The sequence below is a fragment of the Peromyscus californicus genome, unplaced genomic scaffold, assembly GCF_007827085.1.
Source record: "Peromyscus californicus insignis strain IS unplaced genomic scaffold, ASM782708v3 Scaffold_2__1_contigs__length_46816999, whole genome shotgun sequence".
Classification (NCBI taxonomy): Eukaryota; Metazoa; Chordata; class Mammalia; order Rodentia; family Cricetidae; genus Peromyscus; species Peromyscus californicus.
The window spans coordinates 11,294,602-11,311,728 of record NW_026294540.1 but is presented as its reverse complement, the minus strand read 5'-3'; the positions used below and the strand labels follow the sequence as shown (position 1 = coordinate 11,311,728).

Below are 17,127 nucleotides of genomic sequence, written 5' to 3'. Positions count from 1 at the left end.
CTTTGAAACGAAACATGGTTTGTCTGTAGTGATTATGAACTTCTGGTGCCTTGAGTTAAATCACAAGGAGTGTCAGCTTTGTCTCTCCCTCTCTCTCTGTCTCTGTCTCTGTCTCTTTCTCCCCCTCTTTCTGAGAGAGGGTCTCATTATGTGTCCCAGGCTGCCTGGAACTCACTGCAATCCTTCTACCTCAGTCTCCCCAGCTCTGGAATTATACACACATGCACATGCACACACTACTAACCTCCACACAGAGAATTAAATGGTTACATAAGAAGGAAGACACCTCTAATCTGGGCCACATCTTCTGCTGGTATAAGGGACATGGAAGAAGGAAGCTTCTGTGCTTTGCCTGCTTGCCTTTGCCTTGCTAGCCCATCCATCCCTTCACTGGCGTTAGAGCCTAGTTCTTTGGGATTCCAGCATATACAGAAGACCAGATAAACAACTTCTGGATTCTGGGATGCTCTGTAAATAGCCCGTCATTGTTGGATTAGCTGGACAACAGCCCATAAGTCATACTCATAAACCCCCTTTCTGTATACATAGAGATTCATTTTTATAAGTTCTTCTACTCTAGAGAACCCTGACTAACACAAGAGAGCACCCGACCTTGGCCAAAAGGTCCAAGGTGAAGACTAGGCTTAAAACCCAACGACATGGATGGTAAATCAGGACCAACATGGGGCCCACAGGAAGAGCAAGGATGAGCACTGTGCTTAGGGCTAAAGGGCTCTTGGGCAGGTCCAGTCTGGAGCAAGCATGATGCTTCACAACATGGCAGTCAGACACAGTGGTGTGCAAGTGTCAAGTGTGGACATCTTTCTCCATCTGAGAGATGCTCTTCAGTCACCCTGTTGTCATGGAAACCTGATCCTGCCACCTTGTGGCTCCTCCCTAGGACTGCTCATCACTCATCCTGTGGCCTGCTGTTAACCTCCATGGTCTTTATCATTGGGAAGGCTCTCAGAGGTCCACACAGGGAGTCATTCCATCATGGAGACATGGGATGTGGCCATTACATGTCACATGTAGACTTGCTTTAGTGTGGGGTACATGAGGGCTCACATGATGGGTCTCCTCAGCTTGGCAGGAGACATGGGGCACCCCTGGCTATTGTTTGTTAAAACCTTCTTTGTGTATCTGGGGGTGTTTCAGAAGAGGCAAGACTGGAATCATAGACCAGCATCATTGCGTTCACCAAGGGCTCAGATAGAGCACAAGGCAGAGTGTGGTGTATTCTGAGGTCTAGGGTTTTGTAGGGGTCCACCAAAGGCTCAGATAGAGCACAAGGCTGAGTGTGATGTGTTCTGAGGTCTAGGGGATTGTAGGGGGTATTTACTCTTTGTGGGGAGCTGCCACCCAGCTCCTAAATAAATACACACAGAGACGTATTCTTACTTATGAAAGCCTGGCCTTAGTTTGGCTTAGTTTCTAGCCAGTTTTCTTTAACTTTAAATTATCCTGCCTATGTTTTGCCTCTGAGCTTTTCCTGTTCTCTTCTGTAAATTTTACTCTGTGGCTGGCTGGTTGTGTAGCTGGTTGGCTGGCCCCTGGAGTCCTCCTGCTCTGTGAGATCTCTTTTCTCTTCCATCTCTTTTCTTCTTCTTCCTCCCTACATCTTCTCTCTGCCTGCCAGCCCCGCCTATTCTTTCTCCTGCCTCGCTATTGGCCGTTCAGCTCTTTAGTAGGCCATCAGGGGTTTTAGACAGGCGCAGTAACACAGCTTCACAGAGTTAAACAGATGCAACATAAACAAAAGTAACACACCTGAAAATAATATTCCACAACACTAGGGGACTCATGTCTTCTCACACTCCAGGACATCGGGGCTCCTGGTTCTCAGGGGCTGCTATAGTGAGAAGAGAATGAATGAGTGCTGGAAGGACACCCCACACCCCCAGTTATTAAGAGAGTGGGCATTAGGGAGAGGAGCAGGTTTGGGAGTGGGTAGCTCTGTGCAATGCCCTGAACTTTTAGTGAGCAGTGCCCAAGATGTGAGTGCACACAGGTCTTCTGTGGTTCCAGGGTTTTGCATATGTATGGTTCTGACAAATGAGCTGCTGGTTTATGGCACTGAATTATGGAACCATTTAGTTTGGTGGTGGTGGTGGTGGTGGTGGTGGTGGTGGTGGTGGTGGTGGTGGTGTGTGTGTGTGTGTGTGGTTTTGTGGGGTCAGAGGTCAGCCTAGAGTGTCATTCCTGAGGCACTACCTACCTTTTTTTTTTTTTAAAGCAGAATCTTTCATGGGCCTGAGTTCACCAACTAGGCTACAGTGGCTAGCCAGGGAGCTTCAGGAGCCTCCTGTCTATGCTTCTACAGCACCAGGCTAACTGCATGCTACCACCTTGGTTTCTTAACACTAATACTGTTTTTTAACTACGTGTATGTCTGTGTGTGGACATGGGCACACAAGTGCTAGTGTTTGTGGAGGCCGGAGTAGTCTGATCTCATTGGAGCTGGAGTTAGAAATGGCTGTGAGCTACCTAAACAGGAATGCTGGGAATCAACCTCGGGACCCCTTCAAGAGCAGTAAGTGCTCTTAGCCACCAAGTAAGGAGCACGTGGGATTTTTAATGGATTAAATTCGGTCCTCAGGCTTGCAAGGTGAGCACTGTACTGCCTGAGCCAGCTCCTCAGCCTGCTCTTCAACCCAGTAATTCCCCTGCAGGGACGGAGCTAGCTCATAGATGTCCTGCAAACCATGAGGTGGTTTTACTGTTTCTAGCAGCCACTTTAAAAGTTTTGTAAGATGGGCCAGAGAAATGGCTCAGCAGTTAAGAGCGCTGGCTGCTCTTCTTGAGGACCTGAGTTCAATTCTCAGCACCTACATGATGGCTCACAACTGTCTAGAACTCTGGTTCCAGGGGGATCTGGTGCCCTCTTCTGGCTAACCTGGGTACTGCATGCATATGGTGCACAGATAAATAGTCTGGCAAATCCTTTCACACACATAATTTTTTTTAAAGATTTATTCATTTATTTTATGCATGAGTGCTCTGTCTTCATGTACACCTTTATGCCAGAAGATTCCACTAGAGATGGTTGTGAGCCACCATGTGGTTGCTGGGAATTGAACTCAGGACCTCTGGAAGAGCAGCAAGTGCTCTTAGCCGCGGAGCCATCTCTCCAGCTCCATGTAATTTTTTTTTTTTTTTTTTTTTTTTTTGGTTTTTTCGTGTAATTTTTAAAATTGTAAGGAGAGGTGCTCACATTTGTAATTCCAGAACTTGGGAGACTGAGGCAGAAGGGTTTACTGTGGTTTCCAGACCAGCAAGGGCTATGCAGCAAAAGCTCCCAAAAAATCATACAGAAAGACAAACAGAAAAAAGAGACAGAGGTGATGAAAATAATGAACCTCCTGCTTTGGCACATCAACTTCTGTCTGTAATAGAAAACACACAATCATGTCAGGAGCACATATTCAAACTGGGAAGAAGATGCAAATGAGTCCCCAGGGTGGGTGCTGTGACGGGCCACCTGGGTCATTTTATGGGATGCTGGGAAGGTGGCCAGTAGGCTAGCTTCAGGGCTCAGGCCTTTGAGGGTGGACAGGGTCCTTCCCTGGAAGTCATGCCCCCACCCAAGGTGCTCCTGTTCAGTTTGTCAAATGGGAGAGAGGGGCTAGGCACCTACCTACCTGTCTCCTGCGGGACAGCACTAAAGGAGCCTGCCCCCCTTTCCTCTCCCCACCTGCCCCTCCCACATCACCTCTCACTCCCTTCCTGACCTTCTGAAGTTTGGTTCCAGCATCCCTGTACCCATACTAAGGTCCATCCTGAGGCCAAACACATCATCATCATCAGTTCCCTAGCATCAGAAAGACCCCTGACCGAGTAGAGGAAAGGTCCAAATGCAGGTTCCTCTGTCCCTCTTTACCTGTGACAAAGCCCAGAAGAGTCCCATCAGCCACATGTTAATGAGGCAGGAGAGATGGGTTGTTCCATGGACCTGAGCAGTGGCTTCAGCTCTGAGCCTCCTTTTCACACTCTCTGTGTTTATGTGTGTCAGTGTGTGGGTGCACCTGTGTATGTGAGTGCATGTGAGTGTGAAAGTGTGGGTATGATTGGATGTAAATGTGTGTGAGTGTTAGAGTTTGTGTGTGTGTCATGTGTAACATGCAACATGTGTAACAGCACAGAGGTGAAGCGCAGAGAAAACTTGGAGGAGTTGGTCTCTCCTTCTACCTTAGGGTCCTAGGAATCAAGCCCAGGTCACCAGTGTTGGCAGCACGGGCTTTACCCACTGGGCCATCTTGCCAGCCTGTGACATCTCTGAATGCTGCTAAAATGGCTGGAAAACAGGGAAGCAGCTGGCCTCCCTAGGAGTGTGGAGACCTTTAGCAAAAGATCACATCTTTGTGAGAATATTCTCCAAAGAGATGGAGTGACCAAAGCTGTGTGCAAGGGGAAAAGATGAGGACAAGGACTTACCAGCACATTCCAGGAGCCCACTTGAGGCATGCAACATTTAAAAGAGCATTGGCATTGCAGCCAGGCTGTAGCCTCTCCAGCCAGGCGCCACCAGGCCTCTGGGTTCCCACCAGCCACGTTCCTTGTTGGATCAGCCGGGTCCAGGATCACAGGCCTGCAGAGCAAGATTCAGAGAGAGAATTGACCAGCTACTCAGTGTCCCAGGAACCACTGCACAGGGGCAGTGGAGCCCAGCAGATCACCACTACCCAAACTTTGTCCTGAACCCTGCCCCACAGCATAGAGCAAGCCTGGAGGGATCTTGCCCGTGACCTAGAAGGCCTGGGTTCCAATCCTGTACCTTTAGTATTTGTACATCCTGGGGAGGGTCTGGCATGCTCTCCAATCTGTGAGATGGGGAGAGTTGAACCAGCCAATCTCAAAAGAATGGGGTGTGAGGGCTAAAGACGACACAGGATCAAGACGTGTGACAAGTCTACTGTATTGTTTACAGTTAATTAGTCCAGGTGGTTTTGGGTGCCCTCCCAGCCCTTCTGACTTCTGTTATTGATGAAATAACTCAGTTGCTGCTTCATGTACTGTTGTAGAATATTTGTTTAAGATTCATTTATGCTGTGGAATATTTGTTCAACAATACAGAGATGTGTTGCATTCTTTTATTATGTTGCTTTTGTTCAACTCTGTGAAGCTGTGTTAGCTGCCTGTCTAAAACACCTGATTGGTCTAATAAAAAGCAGACTGGCCAGGAGCTAGGCAGGAGAAAGAATAGGCGGGGCTGGCAGACAGAGAGAATAAATGGGAGGAGAATTCTAGGCCTGAGAGAGGAGAAGCAGGAGCAAGAAAAAAAATAAGGAGAGGAGGGCATTAGGGGCTAGTCACATAGTCAGCTCCAGAGTAAGAAGGAAAGAATAAAGAAAGATACAAAGCCCAGAGGCAAAAAATAGTTAAAGAAAACCGGGATAATTTAAATTAGAAAAGCTGGCTAGAAACAAGCCAAGCTAAGGCTGGACGTTCATCAAGAAGAATAAGTGTCTGTATATTTATTTGGAAGCTGAGTGGTGAGCCCCCCCAAAAAGAAAAGAAAAGAAAAAAAAACTACAGTGTACTCCCCTTCTTCTGCTGTTTGGGTCTGGACAAGGTCAGAGCCTTGGTCTCCTCATCTGCAGACAGGAGAGTCCACCCCCGCCTCCCAGGACTGCAGGTCCTCATGTCAATCAGGTGCCCGCAGGACAGGGACCAGCACAGTGACAGGACAGAAGATGCCTAACTGACATGGAACTCCCACCTCCCCGTCTCTGCTGCAGCCTGGTCCTCCCTGGTGGAGAGCTGAGCCACATGGGTATAGAGGCTACCTGGCTCTTCCGAGCTGTCTGTGCAGGTAGTCAGAGATATATTGGTGTTGAAAGTCATAATACACTCTCCAGTAGATTCGAAGCTGCCTGTGCTTGGTGACCAGTTCCAAGACTGTCCGGAAGCCCTGGGCTGTGTTGAACTCAGTGGCTCCACTCCCACGTTCCCAGGCATAGACTGTGAGCAGCTCCAGGGCATACTGGGGGGGCAGTGGTTCCCCCAGCTTCTCCTTACACTGAGAAGAGAAAGGCAATGAGAAAAAACAGGCTGTCGCATCAACTGCTGTGCGGGGACCACTTCTCACGGGGTCAATTCAACTGCCACCTGATGTTGTCATTATAGGTTTATTGGCATACAACCAATAGATTCAGCCTATGGGAAGTCCTGTGATGCACCCGAGGGCTGAGTGCTTGAGATGGAGACTGTGTGGTCTACAAAGACTGCGCATTTGCCAGCAGGCATAGGAGGAATCATGACACCCGTGAGTGATAATCAGGGAATGAGGGTGTAGTGATGCTCACTACTGAAGGTTTTATCACAGGCTCTGAGATAACTGGGGAGGGGCCAAGGACATGGCCCAGTGGGTAAAGTGCCTGCCCAGGAGCTGTGAGAGCTGGAGGTCAGTTCCCCAACATGAATGTCAGCTTGGTGAGGAAGCTGGCTCACAATTTTAGCTTCAGGGGTAGAAAGGGGTGTCCCCAGGACTATATGACTGTCCAGACCTGCTGGTTCAGCACACTGTGGGTGCATGCATGTCTGAGACCTTGCCTGTATACATATAAGGTGGATAAGGACTGCAGACCTAAAACTGCTCTGTGCCCTCCTTGTGATTATACACACAGATACACATGTGCTCCCATGAGCAGGTATACATACACAAACACCACACAAACACATAAAAAAAAAAACCACCCACAAAATAACAAGAAATCACACATTTAAAGAAATAATAGCTTGAAGTGGCTGGAAAGCAGAAGCCATAGAAAGTGACATGAAGGATTTGCCAAAGACACAAATGAAGTAGCACACATGGGACAGTGAATTAGACACGGCTGAAGAGGGGTTTACTGGATTGGAAAAATGGACCAGGAGAAATCATTTCTAACAATCCCAGAAAGTCCTCCTTCCTCCAAGGCTCCCTCCCCCCTTTCCTTCTCCAAAATACAAGACCACCCTCCTTCCCCCTACTTTTTTCCCCTGTCTTTTTTCTCACCTTTTGTGCCATTCTCTCTCTCTCTCTCTCTCTCTCTCTCTCTCTCTCTCTCTCTCTCTCTCTCTCATCAACCTAACACAAGCTTGGTTCATCTTGGGAAGATGGAACAAGAAATGAGAAAACGCCTCCATCAGACTGGCCCATGGGCAAGCCTGGGAGGCATTTTCTTGATCAATGATGGATGTGGATTGGATCAGCCCATTGTCAGTGATGTCACCCATGAGCAAATAGTCATGAATCATGTAAAAAAGCAGGTCGAGCATCCCAGGGGTATCGGGCAGAAGCAGAGTCCCTCCATGATCCCTGCCTCAGTTCCTGCCTAAAAGTTCCTGTTTAGACTTTCCTCAGAGCTGGAGTGTGATGTGGGAGTGTAAGTCAGACAAACTTTCCTCTCCAAACTGCTTTCTGTTGCCGTAGTAAGCACAGCAAGAGGACAGACATTGGTCCTAGAGAGTGGACTACTGCTGGGACACACCCGCCATGTTGCTCTTTGGCAGGATAGTGGATGGATTTTGGAAATTTAGGTTGAAAAAACTGTTGAGTGCTTAGAGCCTAAAGGGCTGTTTGTGGGGACTTGGAAGATATGAATGTTGACAGACAGGCAGATGATGGAGGCTGGTGTGTGAGGTTTCAGAGGGAGGCAAAGACTCTATCTGGCTGTTTGTGTGAGATCTTTGAATTAAGAATCAGTGCTTTCTCATCAGCTGGGGCTGAAAGTCAGCTCAGAGTAAGAAGAGACCTTCACCATGGAGGCCAAGTCATCTGGAAAGAGTTTCCTCATGGTCACACACAGAAGCTGTGGTCCAGGGACTCAAGACTGCATCTCATGGTGACAGCCAGACCTTGTAATGTGGAGATGTCTCCCAGGTGGTTCTATTTTAGTCCCTCTAAGGCTGCAGGATTGAAGGGGTCATGGAGAGCAGCTAAGGCCTGGCACTGAGAGAGGCCAGGAGAGGCCATTGGAGAAAGTGCAGCTTCGACTGTAGTGGAGAACCCCCTCAAACACTGAAGGTCCCCTGAGCATGAGACCATTGCCAAGGAGAGCAGAACATGTGAACAGAGCTGGCCTGAGCCTGTGAGACCAGCTGTGTGCTGTGGATGGCAGAGCCCGAGATGAACAAAGGCCAGGTCCTTTGAAGCTCAGAAAATGATGAGTCCCAGACACCAGACACTGAGATTTTGCACTGTTGCAAAATTGTTTTTGGTTTTGTTTGATCTGATTGTGACTGTGCCCTGGTCCTTTGCTCTAGGATAAGAGAGTATTTAATTTGTGTTCTTAATTTTATAGGAGCTCACAGTTGAGAGACTAATTTTTATAAGTGTTGGAGTTTTTTTTTTAACCTTTGTGACTTTGAAGGCTATATTGTATTTTATAATGTGATATAGACATGAGATCTTAGGGATAAGCAAGAAAGGAAAGGTTATGGTTTAATAGTGGTCTGTTTGTGCATCAACTTGAAAAGCAGTCAATTGTGCTGTTTAGTTTTGGTCCACTAGACATCTGGGAGAAGGGAACCTTAACCAAGAAAATGCCTCCATCAACTGGCCTAGGGTAGTTTGTGGGGGACATGTTACTAATTAATGATTGATGTGGGTGGGATCAGCCAACTCTGGTTGATGCCACATCTGGGCAGATGACCCTGGGTTGTACATGAAAGCAAACTGAGTGAGCCATGGAGAGGAAGCCAGTGAGCAGAATTCCTCCATGGTCTCTGCTTCAGTGACTGACCTTTCTTCCCTTCGGGATGGACTGTGACTGGGATGTGTGAACTAATAAGACCTTTCTTTCCCAAGTGCCGTTTGGTCATGTAACAAAGATATCATGTCAATAGAAAGCAAACTAGAATACTCTTTCTACTCTCTGGCTGTATCCACCCCTGTATAGACGGGGCTCATGGCAGATGGGCCAGATGCCATACCAGTTGGTACCAGTGCTTGACCAGGTGGATGAGACTCTTCAGCTTGGTTGGACGATGCTTCAGGAAGTTTCTCTGGAGCTCTGTGAAGCAGGTGGAGAACTCTCCCACCTTCCTCAGGGAGGTGCACTCGCTGATGAACTTTCTGTAGATTTCAGGGTCAGGCTTGCTGTAGAAGCAGACACTACCTGTTAAGGAAGTTTTATTCGATTTAACACCTCAGCCCTTCCGTGGTCCTTTGGTCTGTCTGAGGTGACAAGCTCACAGCCTGTGGGGTTCAGGGAACAGGGCAGAGCTTTACAACAGCAAGCATCACTCCCCATACATCCATGTGTCCACTACCCCTCAGGACTGCATATACCATGTGGCCCTGGAGAGTTCCTGCCCCCTACTGATCCTAGTGCAGTGCCTTCCCCACAGGCCTGGAGACAGCGGTGGGTGGAAACAGCACACTGAGGTCACACACAAGAGAGCTGCAGGGTCATCTAATGATGGCCAACCATGCTCTGGGGTCCAGTGTCTTCTGCACGGGGCTTGTCGTGTGTGTGTGTACACTCCTGCTTGTGTCAGAGTTTACCGTGGAGCAGTCTGCTGCATTTACATTTCATGTATCTCATGCTTACAGAGTCCCTGCCCTATTTTGTTTATGGTGTATAATTCGTTGGCGTGTTTGTGAGGAAGTGTACATGTGTGTTCTGAAACAGGAGAAGACGCTGGGTGTCTTCCTTTACAGTTTATCTCCTTCTCCCTCAGAGGCAGGGTCTCTCTGTGAATGAGGAGCTTGGCTGGCATCCATCAGGCCACAGTATAGTAGGTAGCTGTTCCAGCTTTGACCTTGAAACACTGCCCCTAGAGTGAGAGCAGGTAACTGCCACACCTGCCTATGACCTGCTCCTGGGGTGTGGCTGAGAGGGAGCCCCTTCTTGGTACCTTGTGGTCCTGGAAACTGGATGGGAGACCAAGCCAGAGTTCTCCACTGGATGGTGCCTCATTATGGTGATATTTTATTTGTACTGAAATGTGAGTTTATTTGTATGTTAATAAATAAAGTTGCCTGGGGGTCAGATCTAATAGCAAGCCATAGCAGAAGCCCGGTGGTGGCGCACGCCTTTAATCCCCGATCACATGACAGGCAGATCTCTGTGTGCTCAAGGATACAGCCAGCATGGAGACACACACCTTTAATCTCAATACCAACCATAGAAACCTAGAGGTCTATATAGACAGGCAGTGACGAGGCTGTCGTATGGTTGGGTTTACAACCAATAAGAAGGCAGAACAGAAAGTCAATAAAAAGACAGACACACAGGAAGTAGGAGGGGAAGGACAGCAGCAGCAGGAAGGGTAAGAAGGCGGTTTTAAGTCTCAGCTCTTAGCTACTGCTCTGACCTCTTGGGCTTTTAACTCTGCATTTGGCTCTGGGTTTCTTATTTAATAAGACGGTTACATCTATACCTCATCTCTCCCAGATTCTGTATCCAAACCCTACTGGCTGTAGGTTACCCCAGAAATAAATCTCTCTTGATTACCAGATAAATTACGTGGAATTGCCTCATTCATTACAGTTATACCACAGAGATTCTCCTGTCTCTGTCCCCCATAGTTCTGGGGTTACAGGTCCATGTGCGGAACTTCATAAGTTTAGGTGGGTGTTGGGGTTTGAACTCAGGTCCTCATGCTTGTGCTGCAATTGCCTGTAACCACTGAGCTGCCTCCCCCAGCCACTGTGTGTTTCCAGTGCATGATTTTCTGTAATGACTGACTTAATATCATGTGGCGCGCGCTCTCTCTCTCTCTCTCTCTCTCTCTCTCTCTCTCTCTCTCTCTCTCTCTCCCCTCTCCCTCTCCCTCTCCCTCTCCCTCTCCCTCTCCCTCTCCCTGTCCCCTTCCCTCTCCCCCCTCTCTGTGGGTGGTGAACTTGTAGAGTGGATGAGCAACAGGCTACAGAATAGATGTAGGTGTGCAGCTGTGTGTGATAGTGCGCACGTTTGAGTAGACTAGGCAGGCAGCAGGTTGTGCCTTAAGCGTGTGACTGTGGTTTAAAAGGCCATACCATGAAGCCATGATGCTGGCACAGGACAAAATCACCTACTGTTGGAGTTTGGGACCCATCCATTTATGCAGTGACCCAGGAGGGTCTCATGTGCTTATTTCCAATGTCAGTCAGGGACCAGCACACAGTCAGGCTCATCTGCTAAGTCATCGTGGGAAGGACTGTGCCTTGGGTCCTCTCTTGGGCTGTCACCCACACTGCCATTTCCAAGGTGGTCCTTCTGTGGTGGCCCCACTTCCTCACTGGAAAGCTGCTGAGGCTGGGGAAGTCCACAACCAAGACAGACTTCTAGGGAGCCGCCCTCTCAGTTCATTTCTGGGTCACCCCCTCTCACCCCCTCCACTCAGCAGGGTTCTAAGCCCCCTGCAGCTTCCCACAGCATGCTGCCCTGCTCCTGCTCCCAGGCTGGCCTCTCATTCCCTGCTGCCTGAGACTCTGCACTGTGTCCATGGCTCTTCTAAGCCAAGGGCAGTGGCCTTGTCTCTAAGTTAATAGCAGCAGTTCTCACAGTGGCCAGCAGGGGGTGCTGTGTTCCCCAAATGTAAAGCCTCAACTATTCTCTAAAGTCCCCAAGACCCTGCTGTGCTATCAGAGGATGTTCCCAGTTGTCTTTGGGTAGAGTTGGGCAATTTGTAATTTTGGAGACACACTGTGTCAGGCCTGGTGTAAGATCTTTATATAGAGGATCATTAATGTTTAATGGTATAAGGCGTGTGCATGTGGGGGTTTGGGATGGTGGTGGCTGGGCTTCCAGTGTTCCCAAGGCAGACAGCCATCCTCCGGGAAATTCTGCATCTTGCACAAGCCCTCCCACAGACACCCAGGCCTCTGCCCAGGCCTGAGGTTTTCCATTCTTTGGGAGAAAATGCATCAGCTATTAATTTTCTATGAATTATCTGCTGCCTCATGTTTAGAAAGACAAAATCCACAGTCAGCCACAAATATTGCTGGTCAGCCGAGGGGGCATCTAAGGTGCCTTCACCCCTCACTGAGCCAGCGTGCTACTTAATGTCCTTCTCTGATGGATTCTTACTCCCACTCCCCAAATTCTAAAGTCCCCCCTCTCCAGCTCAGCTTTAAAGAAATACTCTGTTTGGGAGAGTTTCTCAATTGATAAGGGTTTTCAGTTCAGGAATAGAAGGTGTGGGCTGTAGAGATGATCAGTGAGTAATGTGCTTGTCAGGACCCAGTGTGAAGCCCAGGACTCAGGGAGAAGCTGGGAGTGGTGATTTAGGATGATAATCCCAGAGCTGGGGAGGGGAGTCAAGAGGGTTCCGGGGCTCTGCCCAGTCAGCCAAGATTCCAGGCCAGAGAGACCAGGTCTCAAAAATGATGGATGGCGCCGGGCGGTGGTGGCACACGCCTTTAATCCCAGCACTCGGGAGGCAGAGGCAGGCGGGTCTCTGTGAGTTCAAGGCCAGCCTGGGCTACAGAGCGAGTTCCAGGAAAGGCGCAAAGCTACACAGAGAAACCCTGTCTCGAAAAACCAAAAAAAAAAAAAAAAAAAATGATGGATGGCTCCTGAGGTGTGTTAGTCATAGTTCATGATCACAGTCACACACAATAAATCCACATGCGACACACACACACACACACACACACACACACACACACACCACAGAGAGAGGGTAGAGGCACTTAGAGGGGCGACTCCAGACTCTGCTGAGCCTTACGGATGACTGGCTTACCCAGGAGGTCATAGGCCAGCAGCACATCAAACTCCACCTCCTGTTGATGCTGCGGGGAGCTCAGCCTCAAGATTAGCCCAGGGGAGTTCTTCCTCCACGATCGGAGGACCTCAAGCTTCACTGGAAACTTTTTCTCTCCCTGTAGCTGGCACAGCTGATTCTCAATTTCCTTTAGGAACTCTCTCCGTCGCTTTAACTGATCCTCAAAGCTGGTGAGATTGTTAAGGAACACCACCAGGTCAGCTTCGAACCTGCCCTTCAGCATTTTGCCTTTGCCCGAGGAGCCGCCCTGAAAGACAACGAGTAGAATGACAGACATCAGGCAGAGTCAATAACAGCTGTCCAGATGTTGAACAGCCTAGGGGTCCACCACCCAGGGCGATGGATGGATAGAGAAAGCTGGCACATGTGCAGTGGAATACTAGTCAGCCCTGAAGAGTGAAATCAGGATCTATGTAGGAAAATAGATGGTTCTGGATCTCCTTGAGGTACAAGAAGTAAGTCAGACTCAGAATGATGAACATCAGGGTTTTTGTTTTTGTTTTTTACTTTTTTTGTGGAATCCAGATTTAAATATGTTTGAGTATGATGTAAGGGGGACCCGGGTCTATGAGAGAGATGGGGGAGGGGTCTGAAGGAAATAAGGAGCAAGAGATGGTAATGGCGGAAGACACCATAGCGCTTTTTTCTCATGTGAAATCTAGTGACACACATGTGACATGAAGTCAGAGGCAGACTCTCAGGGTGGGGTACACAGGAGGGAGATGATGGTGGGTGGGAGGAGACTGTGAGTAAATTAACACAGACATATGAAAGTGTTGTCAGGAACTCCATTGTTAGCATTGTTAGTTGTGGGGAGTATGCTCACATGACATCATATAAGAAAATGTCCTTGTGTAATAAAGAATAACATAAAAGTCATAGAGCCATACTAAGGAGAGCCTCCCTAAATAAAATGCTGAGAACAATCACTAACACTCGTCAGCACCAGCCACTGTTGAGTGGCCATTACAAATGTCATTTCTGGGAATCCACAGCCAAACATTAAGTGGAGCTTGGGGAGCCCCGCAGAAGAGAGGGAGGAAGGATTGTAGGAGGCAGAGGGGTCAAGGACATCTGGAGAAATCCCACAGAATCAACTAATCTGGACTCACAGAGACTGAACTGACAACCAGGGAACCTGCATGGGACTGACCTAGGCCCTCTGCATATAGGATATGATTGTGTAGCTTGGTTTTCTTGTGAGACTCCTAGCCGTGGGAGCAGGGCCTGTCTCCGACTCTTTTGCTAGCTTTTGGGACCCTATTCCTCATACTGGGTTCCCTGATTCAGCCTGCATACGAGGGGAGGTGCCTAGTCTTACTGCAACTTGATATGCCATGTTTGATTGATAGCTATGGAGGCCTGTCCTCTTCCGGAGAGACACCGAGGAAGAGTGGATTGGGGGGAGGGACAGAGGGAAGGAGGGGGAGAGGGACTGGGAGGAGAGGAGGGAGGGGAAACTATGGTTGAGATGTAAATAATAACAATAAATAGTAATAATAAAAATGTCATATCTGGGGATGGAGGTGTGCCTCAATAGTTAAAAGCACCTGCTGTTCTCGAGGATGACCTGAATTTGGGGCCCAGCACCCACGTAGGCCAGCTCACAGCCACCTGTGTTATAAACCAGCTCTAAGGGATGTGACACCCACTCTTCAACTCTGAGGGCCCCTGCACGAGCAAGCACACAGCCCCCATCCACAAGATTTTAAATGTGAAAGTGAAAAACAAAACCACTAACAACACGGTTTCTGCAGCCTTCACAGCGACTGAGAATTAGGTACTGACGAAGTCCAATTGGACAGACCCGGACCCTGCCCAGTGAGCATCCGTCAATCCAGTCACCAGCACATGGGGTCCTGTTCCGTCCTCTGTGTCACACTTAGTCTGCATGTCCTGTGTCAATCAATATAGGTGTGCAGAGAACCCTGGGCACAGAGATAGTAATTCACTCACCCAAGGTCACACAGTAGTGCAAAGGTTGGCCCCCCTCCCCCATCCACCACTCTCCAGAAAACTGCTTCCCCAAGCTTGGCCTCAGTTTCCCTGACTCTGAAATGGATGTGGCCTGGGAGGGTGAAACATAAACTGTAGCTGAGGCTCTTTTTTTAATACAGATGTGGGACCTGGGGGCAGAACCCACCACACCACACAGCTGTGATCAGAGGTCAGGAGACGGGATCAGGGCTGCAGCCTGGCTCCTGAGGGTCCTCTCCCACCCCACCTGGGTCAGCTTGGGCTGAGTGGGGGCTCACCTTCACCACCTTGGAGACCCTCACAGGGTGAGCCGTGCCTTGGAAGCATCTCTCCTTCAGGAAATCACATATGATGTTGATGTCTACTCTGACCTCATTACAGAAGCTGGTGTTGGGTTGGAGGTGGTCCTCTATGAACTTGTCCAGCTCTGAGGCCGGGGTGTTGCTGAGTCCCTGCTCCATTCTCAGGCCCTGAAGCTTTCCCTCGGCAGCCTGAGGCTCCTGTGTCTCCCAGGTGGGTTGAACCCAGGTACAGGGCTTTTCAGTTTCGATTTCTAGGAAAGGGCAGGGCTGCAAGTCTGGGATTCCTTAGGGTCCTATGGGCACACGGTCAAAATAATTCATCATGAACTTTGCCTTGGGGGAACTGAGAAAGAGGCTCCAGGAAAAAAAGGCAGAGGGCCTTTTATCTCGGGTGCATTTTGTTCCCTGGAGTGTTCTTGGACATGATTTTGTACCTCCTTAGACAAACATTTACATTCAGTTTATAAGACATGTTTATTCTTGTTGGATGCCAGAACACAGCGATAGAACCCAGTCTGACCCTGAATCTGCATATGGTCTTCTGCCTTGCTTTTCTGCTTTCCCAGATAGGGTCCATAGTAAATGCCAGGCAATTGTGTTTAAATCAGTTTGTCCTGAAAAAGTTCTGGGAAAGGGCTGCTCTGTTAATATTTAATATGTGTATACTAGTGTTTATTTTATTTATTTATTTTGGTTTTTCAAGACAGGGTATCTCTGTGTACTTTTGGTGCCTGTCTTGGATCTCGCTCTGTAGCCCAGGCTGGCCTTGAACTCACAGAGATCCGCCTGCCTCTGCCTCCCGAGTGCTGGGATTAAAGGCATGGGCCCCCACTACCTGGCTCTACCAGTGTTTATTTACATGTTTTTTTTTCTTTTTTTGATCATGTCTACCAGTGTTTATTTACATGTTTTTTTTTTCTTTTTTTGATCATGTTTTTCTGAACTCAAACAACCTTCCACAGATTGTAACCTTCTTTGTTACATTTGTGTCTACAAAAGTCCACTAAAAGGGAGGTCCAGCTGTCTGCAGCATTACACTGTAGTCCGGCTCATTCCTTCTGCAGTATTAGACTGTAGTCCATGCCTTCTGCAGCTGTACTTTAGCTACAGTAGATTACACTGTAGTCCGGCCCATTCCTTCAGGTTCTCGGATCCCAGGTCACATAGACAAGATCTGCACAGGTGGACAAGAGTTGACAAGTGGCACCTGAACCAGGGACCTAACTGAAAAGTTACAAGAGGACCAGGGGAACCCAGCAGAAGGAGGTAACCCGGGATTAATATGGGGGCAAAAGGCAGGAAAACTGGCGCCATATCTGGAGTTGATACCTCCTTTCTGTAAAGAGAGTGCTGCTGTGATGTCTAAAGCCCCTGCTGCAGGAATGCTGGGATTTAATAACAAACTGTAACCCTTGGTTTCCTGAAAAGGGCACTTTAGATCCCAGAGTGTGAGGTCAAGTTAAAGAAAAACTAGAGAAAGCCCGTAGACAAGGAGAAAGAATTCTGATACAATTCTGGGTAACTTGGACAATGGTCCATATTGTGATACAAACAATAAATGGAGACAAGCCAAAGGATTTAGAAAAGACTCTGACAGATTCTTTGTATGAGTATGAGCTAAATAATGAAACACACACAAAAAGAATTTACAAGCTAAAAAGGGGGTTTTTCCAGTGCAAGGTTGGAAGGGACCTAATGGAAGAAATTGGAAAGTAAAAATGTGGGCTCTGTTCTGGGATGAAGGCCCCTGGCCGTCCACTCCCCTGCCTGAACATTACATCATCCTCTACCTGAGGACTAAGATGATTGGAATGAATGGGGGAAGGGAAGATGATGTGCCAGGGTTCCCCAGAGGAACGCCTTTGTTTTCTGGGAGTGAGGACACACGGCATAAGTTACCAGACTCTGGGGGAAAAAAGGCAGGAACTTTCTAATATTAGACAATTGAGCCCCATTAAGATTTTGTTCCTTGTCTTCTACAGGTGATCAGCTGTCTTTCAGTTGATGGAGAGGCAGAAACACTATTGTTAAGCAATTGGCATATGAGAATAGTTAATGGAGACTATGGGGGTTCCAGCCCCTCAAAAGTCCTCTCCCAGGGTCCTTGGAAGAATTTACAACCTGCTGATAATTTAACCTTTGATGAAAAGAA

The 17,127-nt window shown here is 48.3% G+C and overlaps 1 protein-coding gene across 6 annotated transcripts; it reads right to left on the bottom strand.

The window, feature by feature from the left end:
* Nucleotides 1-3,217: 3,217 nt before the first annotated feature.
* Nucleotides 3,218-15,134, bottom strand: LOC128120590 (2'-5'-oligoadenylate synthase 1A-like). Of its 6 annotated transcripts, none has more exons than XM_052754748.1 (6): nt 14,952-15,134; nt 12,655-12,943; nt 8,917-9,101; nt 5,787-6,019; nt 4,435-4,588; nt 3,218-3,386 (listed from the first exon to the last, which is right to left on the bottom strand). In XM_052754748.1, the coding sequence occupies exons 1-6, from the start codon at nt 15,132-15,134 to the stop codon at nt 3,282-3,284; spliced, it is 1,149 nt and encodes a 382-aa protein (XP_052610708.1). In that variant the 3' UTR covers nt 3,218-3,281. The 6 variants fall into 6 exon arrangements, with proteins under 6 accessions (XP_052610708.1, XP_052610706.1, XP_052610703.1 ...); XM_052754746.1 differs by adding an exon at nt 9,253-9,257 and having other exon boundaries at nt 3,280-4,588; nt 8,917-9,082; nt 12,647-12,943; XM_052754743.1 differs by having other exon boundaries at nt 3,280-4,588; nt 12,625-12,943.
* Nucleotides 15,135-17,127: the final 1,993 nt, after the last annotated feature.

Excerpts from the sequence above, each read along its gene's own strand:
- LOC128120590 (XM_052754743.1), bottom strand. The coding sequence starts at position 15,134 with ATGGAGCAGGGACTCAGCAACACCCCGGCCTCAGAGCTGGACAAGTTC. Across the intron at positions 9,102-12,624 it reads CATCCGTAAGGCTCAGCAGA|GTAGTGTCTGCTTCTACAGC; the intron begins GTCTGGAGTCGC and ends CTTCCTTAACAG. Across the intron at positions 4,589-5,786 it reads AGACAGCTCGGAAGAGCCAG|GCCTGTGATCCTGGACCCGG; the intron begins GTAGCCTCTATA and ends CTTGCTCTGCAG.